This window comes from Protopterus annectens, chromosome 9.part0, assembly GCF_019279795.1.
Source record: "Protopterus annectens isolate FY-2018-M chromosome 9.part0, PAN1.0, whole genome shotgun sequence".
Taxonomy (NCBI): Eukaryota; Metazoa; Chordata; order Ceratodontiformes; family Protopteridae; genus Protopterus; species Protopterus annectens.
In genome coordinates, this window is record NC_056743.1 from 1,816,146,428 (window position 1) to 1,816,166,738 (window position 20,311).

At 41.0% G+C, this 20,311-nt stretch overlaps 1 protein-coding gene across 1 annotated transcript in view; it reads left to right on the plus strand.

The window, feature by feature from the left end:
• The window catches only part of COL5A3 (collagen type V alpha 3 chain), a 1,727,233-nt gene that overhangs the window by 981,463 nt on the left and 725,459 nt on the right, over nucleotides 1-20,311 (plus strand). The window contains exon 35 of the mRNA XM_044084684.1: nucleotides 17,635-17,688. Coding sequence (XP_043940619.1) covers nucleotides 17,635-17,688 — 54 coding nt within the window. The remainder of the gene's footprint in view (nucleotides 1-17,634; nucleotides 17,689-20,311) is intronic.

The following is a 20,311-nucleotide window of genomic DNA, read 5'->3' on the forward strand; positions in this document are numbered from 1 at the left end:
GGTAATGGCACTGAGTTCATGTCAAAAGACTTTCAGTCACTACTGAGTAAAAATGTTATAAGACATGAAATGGCAGCACTTTACTCACCCCATCAGAATGGGACAGCAGAAAGAAACTGGAGAACACTGTTCGAAATGGCAAGGTGCATGATGATAGAGAATGACCTACCTAAATAGTTGTGGACATATGCAGTAATGATTGCTGCTTTTATTTGCAACAGATGTTATAACCGGCATGTGGGGCAGATCCCATTCTTCATGCTAACAGGAAAGAAACCTGATCTTGCAAGAATGAGAGAATTTGGATCAGTGTGATATGCATACAGACAAGATAAAAAGAAGTTAGACCCAAGATGTGATAAGGGGATTTTTGTCGGATATGATAAAAACAGCCCATCATATCTGGTCTTTTATCCAGACACAGGAAGGGTCCTTAAACACAGGTTAGTCAAGTTCATTACTAAGAATGTAGTTGAATGCCAGATTCAGACAGACCCAGAAGTGATGAATGAAGGATTTTAATACCAGAAGTGTGCATGTTAAGTCAGAATCAAAAGCTGACAGTCAAATCACAAAAGAAATACAAGTGAATCACACTGAATCTATAATAAATGATGGAGACACAAAAATAAGACAAGAAGAGGAAAGGCAGGATACACACTACTCAAAAAGAGATAGAAAACCGTCTGCATACTTGAAGGACTATAAGTTGAAAATGATGATTATGTGACAGTTAATGTTGACTATCGTTACAGACTAATATGCTACACACTGCAGAGCTTTAAAGAAGCCATGATTTCGTCTAACTCGGAAAAGTGGGTCAATGCTATGAAGGAGGAACTTAAGTCTTTAAAGGAAAACAACACATTTACACACACCACACTGCCAGAAGATAAAAACGCAGTGGGGGGTAGGTAGGTTTTCACTGCAAAAGACAATGCAGATAATACTGAGACTTACAAAGCCAGAAATGTGGTTAAAGGCTACAGTCAAGTTGCTGGTATAGATTATAATGAAACATTTGTACCAACTTCAAGTATGACATCTGTACGAAGTCTAATGCAAATGGCAGCTCAGTATGATTTAGAATTTCACCAGATGGATGTACAAATGGCCTATTTACATGCTCCTATTGACTGTGAGGTGTATATGGAGCAACCTGAAGGTTTTGAAAAGAAATCAAATAACGATGAAAAATTGGTTTGTAAACTGAATAAGTCATTATACGGATTGAAACAATCAGGGTGTAACTGGAACAAAATGTTGCACGATTATCTTTGTGAAAATAGTTTCATTCAAAACCCCGCAGACCACTGTGTATACACTAGACAAGCTGAAAATGAGAAAACAGTCCTAATTATATGGGTTGACAATCTCATTATAGCAGCTAGTGACAATGAATCACTGAATGATGTAAAGGAAATGCTCAAAGCTAAATTTAAAATGAAAGATCTGGGAAAGCTAAGACATTTTCTAGGCATTGACTTTACCCAGAATAGTGGTGAAGTAAAGATGAACCAAAATCGGTACATCAGAAAAATTCCTGAGAACTTTGGTATGTCTAATTGTAAAGTAAGAAGTACCCCTTCTGAACAAAAAACAAACTTTGAATGTGACAGTGAATCTACTGATCCAAGAAAATATCGTGTGCTTGTGGATAGTTTGATATATGTTATGAGAAGCACGAGACCTGATCTTAGCTGGATTGTAAGTAAACATTCACAATATTTGTCACAACCGAGTGAATCTCATTTAACACTAGCCAAACGTGTTAAGATACTTAAAAGGTACATTGGACAGAGAGCTGTGTTACAAGAAAAGTAGAGAGAAACTTCAGCTTATAGCATATAGTGGTGCAGATTAGGCAACAGATCAAAACGATAGGCGTAGTGCATATTGCTTTAGCCTCAATAGAGACGGGCCTATTATTTCATGGAAATCAAAGAAGCAACAAATGGTGGCTTTATCTACATGTGAGGCAGAGTACATGGCACTGGCAGCAACAACACAGGAGAGTTTGTACCTTGTGCAGCTGTTGAGTGGAATGGATGGAGAGTGCAAGTATGTGCCAGTAACAATATCTGAGGACAATCAAGGAGCAATCGCTTTGTTGAAGAATCCAGTAAGCCAACAGAGATGTAAACATGTTGACATTAAGTATCATTTTGTCAGGTCAGCACTTAATGATGACAAAATAAGCCTTGAATATTGCCTGACAATGGACATGGTTGCAGATATCTTTACTAAACCTGCTACGAAGTCGAAGATTGAAAAGTTCATGTATTACATACTTGGAATGTGAAGGAAGAGTTATCCAAAATATGTTCTTAAAATGTATTTGTACACAGCATAAGAGCAAGTGAGGGTGTTGGCTGATAATAAAAGAGAGTGAATGATCGTATGTGTGCTCTTACACTGATGTCGTTAGTATGCAGAGGTCAAGAGAGGTCATGTGACCATGTGCTTTATAATAATGGAGGAAGCGAGCATTGTTCCCCTCTTCAGTTTTTAACCAGATTGCCTTCACGTGTGTTTATTTCCTCTGTAAATGTATGTTTAACCCGACTTTCTTACCCTTAAGATGACACCGCCAACATTACAGGTATTCATTTATTTTCCCAATAGTTGTTGCTGTGTCTTTCGGCTTTTCCTGGTTAGGGGTTGCCACAGCGGAACTCCGGTCCGCTAATTATTGGCAGTAGATTTTTACGTACCAAGTTGCCGGCTCTGATGCACAACCTTCAACGAAGGTACACCCATTCACGCATGTCTCCACACAGAAGACGTTCTAGCTGAGAATTGAACAGGACAACGTCTTACTGTGAGGCAACAACACTACCGCAGCACCACGACCACAAGTTCAAATTATTAGCAGCCTTGTCACCCTTATAAGGGGGCAAGAATGCCGACTTTCTTTCAGTCTGTTCACTGTTTGTTGAATAGTCTGGGTGAATGCAGAATACATTTTGGCAGCAGCATTAATATCTACTTGAATTGATGGCATACATTACACAGCACATGTGCTTGCATGAATCCCATTTTTGCAACTTTGTGTATTCGGCAGTAAAATTCACTTGGTTCTGTTACTGTGGCTGTATTAAAGCAGGGCCTTTTTCTGGTAGGAGTAATGTGGTTCTGTTTTGAGTTTTTGTTAAGACTAACCAGCCTTCCTGTAGTCAGGATTTTGCTGAAGTTGTCCTTAACAGTATTATGTGCATTCTCCAAGATCACTGCAGCATGTGGTGACCTCACTGACTGTATCTTATTGCTGTTATCCGAGTGACTTGATAGCTCAGTTGTTTGCTTATTTTCACTACAGTCAAAAGTTGGCTGTAGGTTTTAGCTTAGTTTAACTCTATGCCACTGCTGGATGCAGTTCTTGTTAATCTGTTTAAATTTAACTAATCTATCCTACATTATTAAGAGACAAAATAATTGTGCATTGGGCTTCTTCTAAGGTAGTTGATCCTATCTGTTTTTTCAATATAATGGATGTGTGCAGTTTTGGTAGCATCATTTATTTTGATCATTTTTACCCCCTGCTGTCTCTTGATAATCACCCTCCTCACAGTCAGTTAGTACATTCATTCCTCATCACCGGGGTGAGCATTGATCATGAGGAACCATTATTCAGATGACTCTCTGGGTGGTTTGAGATTTGTTTTCTAGCTCTGTGCCTAATCATCTGCATGCACTTCAAGAAGAACTGGCAAGGGACATGTTTATAGGCTGGCCTTAGAGGCAGTCCCCTCACTTCTGCAAGTGGCATTCCCTCCATGCAGCCCTGATTCTCCCCTCGAAGAACAAGTGGTGGTCTTCAAGTCCACAACAAGGAAACTGCACCGATTCTTTGCTGCACAGTGTGTGACCCTCCTCTCCCCAATGAATGAGGTGAATAGGCTATACTTCTTCACTCCTCCCCCTCCCCAACTGGTTCCTTCAATGTAGGGGAACCTAACGGAACCCCGGTCACCTGGGCTGCAATCAAGGCTCCAACATTCTGCGCCATGGAGCTAGGCATATTTTTGGTACCATCATTGGTGATGTTACTATAAGAGTGATTTTGGGTGGAAACCCAGCTCCCATGTTTTCCTGACATGATCTGTTTTGTGACAAAGCTTGGAATTACTGCAGGGCAGTTACACTAGGGTTACTAATATTCATATCAATTCTTTATAGCATTGACTGGCTGGAGTGTGAATCCTTTCCTTGAATGTTAGGGACCAAAGGACATCAATAAAAGGTAGTAAATTTTAATGTTTTGTTTTTGCTTTCACTAGATCAAAGTTGAACTTGGGGTGGGGGGGGTTCTGTCCTGATAAGGCAGTATTTGAAGTACCACAAGGGCAAGTACTCCAAAGCCCAGAGTGGCAGTTTGGTGACATTTTTTTCCCAAGAAGGACCAGTTACTGTAGGGGATTTTTGTGGACCAAATTATATTAGTATTCACTTGCTGTAACACATAAACAGAAAATAATCTGAGTGCTGTGATTAGCAGGTGAAGCGTATTTGGGATGCATTTTAATCTTAACAGATATATATGGTGTTAGGCTGGCTGGAAAGGTCACATGACTATAACAGGAGGCAGAAGCATTTCTGCTAGGTATAGTCCATATTCATAGTGGTTAAGAGGTATGTACTGCAGACCAGTTTTAGACCTTTTTAGTCTTAATTAACACTTAGAAGTGCAGAAATTCATAATGATGATATTTCAAATGCTGATTTTTTTTTTCATTCCTCAAGAATCCAGGATATCTCCTTAAGACGTGGACAATGCTTGCTCATATATTTATATTTTCAAACTTCATAGGAATTTGCTAAGAGTTTAGGTAGAATTGTAACATATTCACTTGCAGCTGTTCGTGTTAGACTGAATACTGTTCATAGAATCCTCACTGTACCCTTCAACTTGCACGGCATTTATCTTTACCCTTAATTGGACTGTTTCCTAGACCAGGCTTAATCAAGGGAGCAACTTTGGAAGTATCTCATACTAGTAATTCCCTTTGGAGAGATTCCTTGCACCTCAGCACAAATCATATTGGCAAGAGGGAGATTACTTTGCATTCTGAGTTACATCAGCAAACATCATGATGGCTCAAAAAGCAAGGTGCACATAAGAAAATTCCAACATTACTTATGAATCCTTGGGATCAGTCAAGAGATTCTTTGGACAGTATGATTTCTCCTGTGGTCAAGGAATTCGACTGGTGGGTAGTAGCAGCGCGGGCGAACAGATGTTGACCCTTTTCTTTCTCCTTGTTTCTCAGTTTGTGATAATAAATGTATTAGATTTGTGCTCAGCTCACCCAGACACATGAATATTGCATGTCCGTTTGCCCCCCCACTGACACAAAATTGCAAATCACACTCAAGGCAATGTTGGCAATTTAGCTTCCTGTAAGGGAATTGATAATTACTTAAAACAAGGGGTTTCCTAAATAGTCACAGCTAGTACCACAGTCATGTGGTGCATAAATAAGCAAGTAGACACAGCCTTACCACCTGTAGCTATTGTGATATCTTTTTAATCAATGTATATGAGAGCTGTTTATCTGTGAGGTGATAAGATTCACAATTCAGTATAGCTGTTAGATTCAGTTGGATCAAGAAAGGCAACTGATGCCAGAAAATTTCCTGCAGCTGACCACAGAGTGTGTGTGTGTGTGTGTGTGTGTGTGTGTGTGTGTGCGTGTGTGCATGTATACATGTACTTTGTGTGTGTAGAGGGGGGCACATATGTCTGTGCTTGCCATCTCACTTAATGCACAGTTTTCTTCATTTTTTTCTCCAGGGGCACATGGTATTTTCCCATGAATGGAGGAGTGTTCTTCCATCTAGTGCATCCTATTCAGAGTTTTATTTAAAGCAAGAAATGAAAGGGTTACACTAATTCTTATAGCTCCTTTTGGCCGTGTCAGCTGTGGTTCTAACAATCATAGGAATCATAGGAAGTTAAAGGGTACTGAGTTTTACCACTATAGAGCTTTGCCAGTTCCCATCTTAGTCTGGAGGTGGGCTAGTCCAGTCCTGCCTGAGGTGAAGTTATGAATACTCATCCAGTTATTCTAGTCCCATTTGAAGGAAGGTAGTGTATCACACTGCTTTATCTGAAAGGAGAGTTTATTCCAGAGGCAAGGCAGATACTGAGAAATTAATTTGCAGTTTGCAGATGACTGCAAACTCTCCAAAAGGGCCTCATAGAAACAGACAACTGGTGCCAGAGCCATGGCCTCAAGCTAAATGCCAAAAGTGTATAGTCATCCCTTTGGCAAAACAAAGTGCCCACAAATTACCACACATTGGTAATCCAATAAGTACAGAAGAAGTAATTAGGGACCTGGGGACCCAAGTTGATAGAAGTGGTTAAAACATTTTATATAGCCCACCTAATCATGAAGGGATTCACATCTAGATCAGGGGAAGTCATGCGTGCTCTTTACTCATCCTCATCAGGCCCATAATTGAGTACAATGCCCTTTGGGATGTACCTTACCAGACACCTGCAGCAACTAGAAAGACCCCAAAAGTACCTCACCAAGAGGATCAAAGGGCTCAAACAGAAGCCATATGCTGCCCGGTTAAAGAAACTCCAGCTCTACTCAGTGGCATACCGCCTGTTCTCTGTGCCTGATGTATAAAGCCATGTCCAACCCGGAATTAATGGACATGCTGCACCTCAGAAAATCAAATCCCATCATGCTACACCTAGAGACTTGAACCTCAGCACTGAAATAAATAGGACATGCTGGAGGGACAGATTCATAACCCAGAGGCTCCCTTCACTCTGGAATAAAATCCCAGTCCAGGTTAGGCAGAGTCCCTCATTGAGATAAAACAACAGCCAGTTCACCAAAACAGTTTATTCTCTATAGTGAGGCTTGCAAGCAAAGCCTTCACGAAGGCTTTGTAAAGCCGCACTAGAGAGATTCTATAGAGAATAAACTGTTTTGGTATGCAGTGAGGTCTGTTCAAGCTGAAGAGCTGGTGTTGTAAGAGTCCCTCATTGACTCTCTTCAAGAGGAATCTTGATGAGTGGATGGGAGATCGTAGGTTTACCCCGGGTATCACTTCTGTGTCACTGTTAGACAGAGGCACAGTATACTAACCTCGAAAAAGGGCATAGCAAAATAAATTTAAAATGGGTAACACATTCTGGCTAGGCTTATAAATGCCCTAGGGCAGATAGCCTAGTATGAACCTATGAACCTATAATTGATTTCTCTACCTTGCTTTATTGATCTGCTGATGCAGGTTTAGACCTCCTGTTCTGGTATACCTGGAACTGTTTGATTTCTGAATGTATAAGAGATACTGGAATACTGGGTCCCTGACTGCTCAGAAGGCATATGGCACGGGCCTCTTCTGAGGAGCCCACAAGACACAGAAAAAGATGTACATTGACCCTCTGGATCTTTTCAACTATTTGATAGCCTTGTGAGGTTCATCACAAAGGGGATACTGTATTCTATAGTTGATATGATCCTTGCTGAATACAAGAGATCAATATCATCTTTAAATCTGAATGATATTTCTTTGGTGATCAGCCGTTCCAGGTAACAGGATTTTCTGACAGCTGTTGCTAAATGGTGGCCAAAAGAAGTCATTATTTCCCAGGTTACCAGGTCTCTGACTACATTTTCATTTTGAATGGGGTATTTTCAATGTCATATGCTGGTGGGGGACTAATTTGTTTACCAAATCCAATAATGTAGCATATTTTAGTATTTATTTTATGTCCATTTCAATACACCAGATGTTTTTAAGTGTACATTCCTTCTGAAGGGCTTCTGTGTTAGAGGAGGATGAGTTAATGACTCCCAGTTTGCTGTCATCTTCAGACTTGTTTAGCAATAGGTCTTGGCTTTTAATCTGCATGTCAGAGAAATAAATACTGAATAGAAGTGGTCCCAGTACTGGGCCCTGCAGGACATCACTGGTCACTTTCATGTTCTTTGATACTGCTCCAACCACCCACAGCATGTGTGTTCTGTCTTAGCCAATTTACTATCCATCTTACCACACAGGGCTCTATTTGTATCACATTTGACCACAGCTGACAGATTGCTGCTCGCTATATTTTTATCTGTGACTGCATTACTGTTTGGGGTTTCTTTTCTAATGTTCTTCCAATTGGCTCAGTATCTGCATATACTAAGTAGTTGGTGCATGGCATTGTCCTGTATGCAGTAGCCATTTGCTCAGTTTGTTTTTTGTAACCTTTATAATATGTATTTACCATCTCAAAAGTGCTTACTCCTCTCTGTACTCTTCTTTTCTAGACCTAACACCACTCTTGTACCACCTTTAACATTCTTGTAAGAAAAGCAGCAGTCCTCTGAACTGCAAACAGCTACAGTTAACTTTGAGTATGTGTCTACCTGTTTGAGCCAATATTCATTTTGCACTCTGCTTTGGTTGTAAGCAGCCCTCCACCACCACACACACACACACACACACACACACACACACACACACACACACACACACACACACACCTTCCACCAATACTGTGTGTTTGTAAATTTAAACTATGTTATCCTGTTTTTCCACCTGAGAAATTAAGAAATGACTTACAGTTTCCAGCAGTCCTTGGTCAATTGTGATTGTTTCTTAACACATACTGATTGTTTCCAGCCCCTCATAAGAGAGCAACTAACAGTCTCTACCCGCTCCCTCCCCCCCCCCCCCCCCCTTCCCTCCCCGCCTTGTGGTCCCACCTTTATTGCACTCAAACCCTCCCATCTTTCTAATAGCCAACCACAGCACTAACCCAACACTACCTCCTCCATCTTCCCACTACTATCACACCTCCTCAATTCCTATGCTCACTGCATGCACTCTCCTTGCATATCTTACATCCCCTCCCACCAGCTCAAGAACCATCCCTATGCACCCCCCACATATTCTACCAACTATATTACTCAAACATAAAGCATCCCTACAACTTATAGGTTCATAGGTTCATACTAGGCTATCTGCCCAAGGGCATTTATAAGCCTAGCCCAGGATACTATGCCCATTATTTTGCTGTGCCTGTGTCAAGCAGTGACACTGAGATAATGCGTGCCATTGGTCAAGATTTCTCTTGAACAAAGCCAGGGAGGTGCTCTGCCTCACATGAGTCTCTGGGTGATGAATCTGTCCCTCCAGCATGTCCTATTAATAACCGTGTCAAGGTTTAAGTCTCCCTTGTAGTTCTGAGGAATCTAGATTTTTGAGGTGAAGCATGTTCATCAATTCTGGGTTGGACATGGCCTTGTATGTCAGGCATAGGTCACCTCTGAGCGACTGAATAGAGCTGGAGTTCCTTCAGTCCTTTATCCTTTTGGTTTCCAGTTGCTGCAGGTGTCGTGTCAGATACATTTACTCAATCATTGGTCTGATGCTTCATGATCAGGTGGGCAATGTGTCAACCTGGGTCCCCAGAACCCCTGATAACCTCTTCTGAGCTCAGTGGGTTGCCACCTATATGGTAGCTAGTAACCTTGTTTTTCCCAAAGGGTATGACTATGCAAGGCCATGGCTCTGGCACCAGTTATCCATTTCTATAAGACCCTTCTGAAGGATATCTGTATCAGATGTGTTCTCAACTATATAATCCTCCTGTGTTTGCTTGTACTCTCTGACCCTGTGGGTTCTGTCGGGTTTACATTTAAGCTGATGAGTTTTCAATGATACCTGCTCATCAATGGCCTTGGTGACTGTTTCAAAAGTCAACCAAGTTTAAAAGGCATGATCTGCCTTTGACAAAGCCAAACTGGGTCGGATCCAAAGTCTGCAAGTCCCTATGTCTTTATTTATGAGTTCCATTATGATCCTCTCCATAGCTTTGCAGATCAGGCTTGTCAAGCTGATGGGATGGTAATCCTGAGGTGAGGCTAAGATTAAACAGCTGCCCTAACTGTGGGTTTAATTCCTCATTGAGTTACACCATCTGATCCCATGGATGCTGTGTTTTTGCCTTGGAGAGCAGTTCTCACCTGGCGTTTGAGATGTTTGGGGGTTACAATCCTCTGGTATAGATATCTCACCTTTTGGGGGGGTGCACTGAACCTGTCAGCCAGTATGCTGGCAATGTCTGTAGGTTCAGTAATTTTACATCATTTTGAACTAATTCTGAGCATATCTGGGAGTTTTAGCTAAAGGAGGCCTTATGATTGTCTTTTGAGTCCTTAGCGACTTTTCTCTCAAAATTTGCCTTGGATGATTTTATTTTTACTTATAATGATCAAAGGTGTTTTCCCTTTTAAGGATTTTGCTCTATCTTGTAGTAGCTTCCTCCTTTTGTTGTAGAGTTTGTTTCTGGCTGGGGTCCACCAGACTTTGTTTTGTTTGGGTTTGCCTGATCCATGCAGTCCTGTAGGTGCTAGTAGAAGGCATTTGTAAGTGATTCAGCTTCACTGTGGTCTTTTTATCTCAGGTGGATGTGGACTTCCAATGAGATTAGTTTATGGTCTGATCTCACCAGTGAGGGGTGTACTTCCGGTGTTGAACATTGTGACCCCATGTTCATGATGATGAGATCTAGTATGTTTTCTCCTCTTGTGGGGATGGTGACTAGTTGTTCCATGGCATTTGAGTTTATGAACTCTAGGAACCTTTGGACTAGAATGTTGGGGCTTGAGTAGTGATCCTAGTCTATATTTGGGTAGTTGAAGTCACCTAGTATGATGGTGTTTGGAGATACATTTATCCCCTCCAGTGTTTTCAGGAAAGCTATGTGAGGTTCCTGAGATTGAGAGGGTAGCCTGTAACATGCTACAAATTGCAGAGCAGTCTTGCCTATGGTTAATTGCACCTGGATGGTCTCCAACCTTGAGGTGTGGGTGTCCTTGATGAATATAGACAACCCCTCCTTCTTGGTGTTGTCCGGATTTGGGCGGGGGCATGATATGAGGTGAAACCTGATAGTGCCGGGGTGCTCTCTGGAGCCTTGAACCAGGTTTCAGTCACAGCAGAGACATCGATGTTCTCCATACTGAGAAGGGCCTTGAGTGCATGCATCTTGAGGTTGAGACTTCTGGCATTGAGCAGCATTACCCTTAGTTTTTTTCCTTTTTTGTGTACTACGGTGGTAGGTTTAGAATTTGAGCAGAGCCTTTGCCAATATCTGGAAGCCCAGGGGTGACAGGTGCAAGCCGTCCCTTGTGAAGCAGCGTGGCTTGTCCAGCATGTCATCCCAGGCAGACAGACATTGGATCCCCTTTGAATGACACCAGAGTTTAAGCCAATTATTAAAGCTGATCATCTTGTCTCTGTATTGTGGCATCATTCTTGGTGAAGGTAGGATACTGCTCAAGGTCAGGGTCAAACCAGCCTGGTCTACATAATCAGAGAGCTCCTCTATGTCTCCTTTCATGTAGTCCACACCAGCGTGGACAATGACAGAGGTACCTGCTGTTGAGAGACCTGAGTGCTTCTAGCACCCGACAGGCAGCTTACTGTGACCTTCTCCTTACTCAATCTGGTGAGCGGGATGTCAGTGTATCTGACTATGGAGTCACCAATGACGAGTGTGTCTGGCATTGTGTTTGGCCTTAAGGGCTGTGACTGTTTGGCACACTGACTATGTGGTCTATGTGTTGCATGTGTTGTGTCCTGAGGTGGCAGTTGTTTGGGTGTCTGCTTTGGTGGCCTCTGCTGTTTTGGTAGATTTTTGATCAGAGCCTCTGAGTATGTCTTTGTGTATTTATGTGTATGATTTGAAGTTGTGATAGTACTATGTGAGACTGGGTTTGTGGTGTGTGTGGTTACCTTCTCCTCCTGTCTGGTCTTGCCAGTCCTATGTTGAGAGAGCTCAGCCTCCAGTTTGGCTATATAGTTGCATCTCTTGCATGTATTTGTGTTTTGTGGAAGAAGGAGAGGGTTGTCCGTGTACATGAGACAATTGTAACATTGCCTCAATATTCCCAGATTCACCAGCTGAGCAGAAGAGGACACTAGCAACTGATCCCATGCTAGAAGGAATAGACAAAGACTTTAAAGACTCAGGGGATGTAAGATCGATTTTTGGCTGGTGGGGTACTATGTATAATAAAAGTGCTATATCAAAGTAAAAAATACTAGGCTAGGCTTTACAGATAGAGAATAGTCTACTTAAGAATCAGGTAGAGCTGAACTTTTTAGATATAGAATACGCTGGTTTGATCAGCAGTACAGTTCAAAGAAGGCTGTTTTAAGGGAAAATTTTAAGAGTGGACTAGTTTAACCTTGATTAACCGCTGCTCTTGTGTGCTCCTGTAGCAACTCCGGCTTTATAGCAGGCTGGAAAAGACAGGAAATGACACAAAATGGCCAATAAACTACAAGTTACTGCCTTAAACCATGCCTCTGAGGACAAACAGGCAGCTCAGTACTCCCCACTCTCACTGGTGAGTAAAGAAACTTCCCCCTGACCAAACAAGGAAAATGGAGAAACACAGGAACCAAGACAAAGCCCTGGGATCAGCAAAATCTGATCTCTGGAACAAACTATTAGGAAAGTATGGAAAACAAGAGTATTTTTTTTTTAACATAGTAACCCTCCCACCATGCCTATTACCCACAGAGCACAATCATAAAGCTTCCCTTACAATCAAACACATTCAAAAACTGAGAAAACTAATAATCTCATGCTTATCAAAACTAGCCCTAAGTGGAGACATCCACCCCAACCCTGGCCCTACCATCTCCAACCCCAATCTTCATAATCAGACTAGAAACCACAACTTCTCCCATATTACAGCCAATAGAAAGCCAAGTGACTTCCTTCTACTATGCCTAAATATTAGAAGTATATCCAACAAAGTCCATGAACTCCATGCCACCATAGACTTGTACTCCCCAGATATAGTCATCCTGACAGAAACCTGGCTAAAACCTCACATTACCAGTGAGCAAAAGGAGGTGGTGTAACTATAATATTTAAACAGCATCTAAACATCCAGATCTTAAAATCATCAGCTCCACAAATAGGCAATGAAGAAATAATATATACCAACCTCAAAATTAACAAAACAAAACCATCAACATAACTGGATGCTACTTCCCACCTGGCCAAAACATCCCTCCCCCTAAACTCTCTCAGCAGCTGGTCACACCATCTCCCCAACTATCATCTTAGGTGATTTCAATATTGACTGGCAGTCCTGTTCTGGCAACAATCCTGGATTGGATACTAGTCAGTAAGAGCCCCCAGTCATATATAACAGGCTGCTTATCAGATAGCCCCAGTGATCACTCCCCCAACATCCCTACTCAAAAAACCCTATACAACCCTAAATCTGTCATCAAATCCGTCAAACTAAAACTAAACTTTAACTAACCCACATTCATCTCATTACTACCTTCCTGAACATCCTTAATTACTATGCCCCATAAGATTCTCCAGAACCGAAACCACTAAGTCAGAAATGAAAAACAGGGATAAAGCCTGGGAACACTGGCACAAAACCAAACCCCTCAGCTAGTCAAAAAGCTGATAAAACAGGACAAATCCCAATTCTACCAGTCTGCCCTAGACTCCTCACAACACAGCCCCAAACAATTCTGGTCCTCCATAAACTCCATCCTCCACCCAGGTAAAGTCAGTACCCCCCATCCTAACATCCCTCACTCCTCAGAAAATATTGCTTCCTCATTCAATACACACATCACCCAAACCATACTATCACTAGCTAAACAACACAACCCCCTCCCCTCCAACCCACACCTTCAACTAGTAATCTCCCCAATGCCTTCTCTTTTTTTCCTGTACCTACCTCCAACATAAAAAAACTCTTAACTAAACTTAAACCCACCAAATTAGCAGCAGACAGCCTCCCAAGTGAATACCTACAAATCGCAGCTGATGCTCTGGCCTACCCAGTATCCATCTTGATTAACCGATCTCTGTCAGAAAGTTACATTCCCACACTGTGGAAAGTATCACATATAATTCTCTCCACTCTCCAAAATACTAGAGAGATGCATACACTCTCAGGTCTCAGACTACCTCATTACTAACAACCTCCTTTCCAGTACTCAGCATGGTTTCCGACCAAACCATAGCACCGCCACTGCCTTACTCTCCTTTACTAACACTATCCTTCAGCATAAAACAATGGCTATCTCTCCTCTGCTACTTTCCTAGACCTATCTAAAGCATTTACAACTTATCTTTGTCCTCAATAACCTATCCTTCTCACAATCTGTCACCAACTGGTTTCAGAGTTACCTGTCTAAGGCAGAATGACATATCTCCCCAACTACCTGTCTCCATACCCTACTCTTCTCAGTTTACACCAATAATGTAGCCTCTGCCACCAAACATGGCACACTCATACAATACGCAGATGACCATCATCTGCTCAGCCCAGTCCCTACCCAAACTGCAAAAAGTCATTTCCTCTGTTGAAACATGGTTATAACCCAAACAAAACTAAACTACTCATCTTCCAACCCACCAAACATACTCAAAACAACTCTCACTTTAACATCACAGCAAAAGACAACACAACTATATACTCAACTGAACATACCAAATTACTAGACAATAAACTAAAATTTGACATTCACATATCCATGACTATAAGAAAAGTCCACAAAAACTAGGCTCCAATATATACCAACCTAAGGCAATGTGATCTAAACAAGCTAGAGACCGACTTGCTGAACTGGGCTGGCCTGAACTCCCCACCTCCTCCAAATGGTATCACACTCACCACCCACAAACTAGTAAACCATCCACTAAATGTCCCATCCCTCCAGAATCTCTACCACCCCCTCACACCACCACACCCACTAAGATCAGCGGCAAATCTGCAGCAAAGAACACTAAAGCCAATAACTCTGCTGGTGAAGCAGCTTCTCTTACAGCCAACCAATAAAACCAACTCCAAATTCCACCCACAATTACCTCCATACCATCATGCACCCATTTCATTTGTTAATGTCTAGTATGCACTTCACAGATAAAGATTCTAGTTGTCTACTGATGTACTATGTTCTTCATCTTTAAGTATGTTGTAAGTAATTGCTATGTAAATTGTTAATCACTATATCCAATGTATAAATACTGTCTGTTTATTTTAACAAATAAATAAATAATTTATTTATTTTATTACTTATTCTAGTCTGGGAGATGGTGCCAAATGCCTTGTCCAGATCAAGTTGAGCTGTATGTACAGTGTGACTGTTTCTGATGGACCTTTAGTTTCTGGGGTTGGCAGCAGGACCACCTTTATGGGGAAGGCATCACACTTTAGTTACATGTAATTAGAGATTATGATGGGTTTGGGGGGGAGGATAATTATAACTTTAAATAACTTAGAGTAGTACAAATTTTAGTTTTTTTAAATTAGTCTAGGTACTTTGGTTTACACACTCATCATAACCACATGCAGGAGGTGTGTTGTACATTCTGTGTGTGTGGTATGGAAGAAATACCTGACAACCTACTTCTGATTACCTGTTTGCCTTAAAATGGTAGTGGTGGTAGTCCGTGGATCACTCCAGGAGTTCAGGATCATGTACAAGAAATGAGAATGAGAACAAGAGAGAGATTTTCTTCTTGGAAAAAACAACAAACAAAGAAAGGGATTTTCCTAACTCAACAGAAATCATTCTGTTCCAATTTGCTACTACACACAGCCTTGTTTGTTTCTCAAATACCTGTATGTATGATAGCATTCTATCTATTAGCATGAAAAATGGCTAATGGCTAGTTTGGCAAATCACACAAGTGCAACCATCATGACTCATGAGTGCTTTGTAGGTAGAGCAAAGTCTCTGCTACTTACATTACATCCCACATAGGGTCATTCGACCTCATTGAAAGGGTTTTTATGATTTGGTTTGTACCTATGATACATATTGTACTACTACCATTTATAATTTATTTTTATTTTATTAACTGTTCATTCTTTAAAAACTCTTACTTATTAATTATTATACTCTTTATTTAAAAAAAAGTCAAAAAATAAAAAAAATAATTTATGTCTTAATGCTCATTGTCTTTTTTCTGATTTTCACAACACAGTTTTTCACTCTCTCTCTCTTTATGCTTAATTAAAATTCTAATTTCTTTTTTAACAGAAATTTTTTTTTTTTTTTTCATTTTTTTTTATTGTCTGCATGACATTCTATACTTTGGCTTTATTAGATAGAGCTGGATAGACTGGGGATTTAGAAGGAAATAATGGGCAGATGAATAAGAAAAATTGGGTGATGGTTCTCTCTCTCTCTGTTATGTTATGATTCCATTCCAGGCTCCTGTCTGGATGCCATTTCCAAGTACTGGAGTACTGGTGCCTCTTCCTCAGTCCTAGAGATCCTCCTCTTCTGTGGAACTGAACTCAGTTCTCACTTCAAATGACCACTGAAATTGCAAAAAATGATGAGTGAGTTTGCAACTGCCTTATTTTCTCCAGAGTTTGTAGGCAAGCTTTAGAGACAGAATGTGTGTATATGTGTGTGTGTGTGTGGGGTGGGGGGGGGGGGCATATGCAATATAGTCCTTGATAGGCAGGCTACCAAAATGCAGCCAATACAGAGGAAGAGTATTCAGAGCTAAGAAGAAAAAGGGACATATGACCACAGCAAAGGGGTCTAACATCCATTCTATCCTTCCTGGATCAGTGTGGTTTTGTCGACTGACCATATTATCGAGTGGCAGGGAAATGAACAGTGAATATATTATGTAAGATTGTGGAACAACGTGGGGAGCAGGGAATTAGCTTTTTCCTGACTGTAGTGTAATTTCAGAGTTGGAATATATATTTAGAAGGGGGTGTGAAGGGTGCAGGTGGGATTCCCTGCAAAAACATTGCTTTTTTTTTTTTTCATGTGTTTTGCACTCCAGAGTTTTTGGCTCTATGTTTGGCCATCCTTCCAATGGTTCACATCGTGCTGCTTTTGTATTTTAGGAACTTTCTCAGCAGTCCACTTATCTTGATCCTTTAGTTTTCACTTGGCTCATGACTTGTATGTTTGTTGAAATCATATTATTATAACTAAATCCCTAATTGTGTCTATGTATATAGTGAGATCTTGTGGGTTTTTTTTCCTATATTTATGTAATTTGTAATTGTTTGAATATTGTATTCTCCTCTTCCAAAATTCTTTGCCCTGGGCAGTGGCTGAAGTGTGTCCTGTCTCAAGTGCAACAGCATCCATTTCAGGAATATGTAAATGAAAAGACACACCAGACTTCAGATTGTTAGCCATGCTGTTAAAAACTGTGCCTGGCAAGAACTCAGGGCAAACACAGGCTTGGACTGTGTACTGCATAAGGAAAGGTGGGGCAGAGGTAAAAATTACCGGAGATTTCATGATGCTGAAATGACAGATAAGATGGAGAGTGAACTCTAAGGGGAAAAAATCGGGTGGATAAGGGGCATTGAATAACATGGAAAGAAGGCATTCAAAATTACAATGATAATGTATATTTTCTCTGAAAAGCTTGTCAACAGGTGAGATATCCTGCCTGTAGAGATAATTCCTGAATAACACAGAACTGAAAGAGGCCTGGCAGGAATAAAACAAGTGAAGGTTTGGAGAAGAAAACTTTATAATGAGGTAGCATCAAACTATTGGGATCAGATGTGCAGTCTTGTTTTTTTCCAGCATGTATTAATGTCTATCAGTAACAGATGTCATTTTATTTTCTTTTAGGGACCTCAAGGACCCCAGGGCCCAGTTGGACTTACAGGTCCTAAAGGAGTAGCGGTGAGTGGACTAACCGTTTTTTCATAAGTGGACTGAAGACCATATAATGTCCAGCATGCAACTTTGATATCATTTAAACTGATGTTTCAGGGTTCTAATTCTTATCCCTGGTGGTTACCCTTCATTTTATATGATCAACGCAAACAGAAACCGTAGTCTGGATGCAAAGTAAGAGCATAAGATGGAATCAGGTGTGACTTGTCCATTACAGAAGCCCTGTTATTTTTCTGTTCATGGTATACACTGTAAATGTCCTTCTTGTGACTATCATTATTAACAAAGCATTAGCCCAGTTAAAATACAGTACGAAAAATATTATAAGTCTAGCTCACACAGTTTGAGTTATATATCAACTATAACAAATGATATTCTGTTAAACATTGCCAAACATTAATACTTCTAATTCCAAGTTAAAATAATTGTTTCCTTCCCTACCTAGAGTTGTATATTGTGAAGGACTTAATTTATGCAATCATTTATTTATTTACTTATTCATTCATTCATTCATGTTTTTCCTTCCTTAGTGACCATCAGACTTTTTCCTCTGCTTTCTCTATAGACCCCTTTTTATTTCCATAGGAGGCTGTGGCCCTTTTCGTCATACATTCTTCTCCTAAGAACAAGAGTCAACCAGAACAGAAAGGTGTTATCATCCATCTTGGAAACCGTGGTTTTGTCCTTTAAGCTTTCACTCCCAGTGGCACATGCCCAGAGACACACTACAAGGTCTGATTTGCAACGACTTTTAGTGAAGTTATTACTTCTCCAAGTCATATAAGAACTCAAGATACCCTACCTCCTTGAAACTAGTGCTTCCTCAGGGTCTCTGGTCTACACTGAGGTGTCTACCATGGGGATTTAAACCCCAGTCATGTGCCCCTACACCCTCATCCTGATAATGGCAAGCAAGCATTTTCTCATTATTCTTTTTTCACCCCTCTTCAGCATCTCCAGTGTCTGGGCCTCTAATGAAACCCAGGTTGTTCGGAGAGTAGCCAGACCTTTATCCTTTTGTCCCATTGCAGACAGACTGTGCATAATTATGTAATGTGAGCTATCATGTCATTTCTAAACAGTATGCAGATTCACATCTTTGTGGCAGCTTCTTTTTCAACAGGTGTATAATATGCAAAATATTGGAGGTTGGACATTCTACCATCACCCAGAATGATGCCTCAATACAAACAGAAAATGACTGACTTTAACAATTGGCTTAGTTTTTGGTGTCATTTCAAGGGGATCCAGTACCTGACATCCTAGGATGACATGAGTGACAAACCACGATGCTTCGCCAGAGATGGCCTGCATCTGTCTCCCTTGGGCATCAGGCTATTGCAAAGGCTCTTGCCTCCTCCATAGTGCCTTTTTAGGCAATGCCATAAGGTCAAAACTACCAGCATGACAATTTCATCAAAACGTAAATTAAAGGTCATGCTGCTAAACACTAGGATTCTAAACATGAAACTGCACTCATTGAAAGCATTCTTAACCTTGGAAGAAGCTGACATTTGTGCAGTCACAGAAACCTGATTCAAAGCTGTGGAGAGCACCCAAGCCATACCAGGTTACTCATCCTATCATTCATTCAGACCCCAAACCGTGGTCAGCAAAACAAAAGGAGGTGGAGTTACAATATTTATAAAATACGTACACACCTCTAGGCTGGTCAAACAGTATGATGCACAGGAAACACTCCAGGTGCAGTTAACAATTGACAAGACCCCAATTCAAGATATAGGCCTCCAACTCACTCCACCTGTCTGGACCTCTTTGAATCTATCAAGATGCAACCCTTTACCCTGATACTGGGTGACTTTAACTATCTAACCATAGATTGGAAGAAATACTCATACCAAAACACCAATGCCCAGAGATTTCTTGATTTTGTCAATGTAAATTCCTTGGACCAGTTGGTTGACACCCCCACAAGAGGTGAAAATATCTTGGACTTGGTATTAACCAACATGAATAACCACTGCAGCATCCCTACAGTGTCATTATCCCTGGTAAGATCTGACCACAAAGCATTCACTTTCAAAGTCACCATCACCCCCAAGCTTGGGTCAAACAAAAAATCTTCTGCAAAGCTGATTACATCCTCCTGAGGGAAGGTATAAGCAGCTTCACAGCCCCCTCCCCTCCATAGGAACTGACACATATGTCCAAACCTACACCAAAGTACTATATGATCATTTATATAGCTGCATGGAATCAGGAATACCAAACAGGATGAAATCATCCTCCTCAAAGAAGAGTAAACATGTCTGGTGTACATCTACAATAAATAAACTGTATAATAAAAGGAAAAACAATGCTGTCCAGGACCAAGAAGGAGCAAGTGCCTAATTGGAAGCAGTCTCCCCTTAGCCTGAACAAGGAAATAAGAACACTAGTGAAATCCTCCAAAGCAAACTTCGAGTCCAAACTGGCCACATCTACTACAGACAATCATAAGGCCTTCGTCACATGTCTGCAGTCTCAAGGGAAGCACCACGATCTGCTCAGAACTGGTGGTCAAAGACACCACATACACAAATGTTGTATATATAGCCAACCTGCTGGCAGACAGGTTCAGTGAATAGTTCTCTCCTCTGTCCCCCCATCAGTAAAAGAGAACATCCCC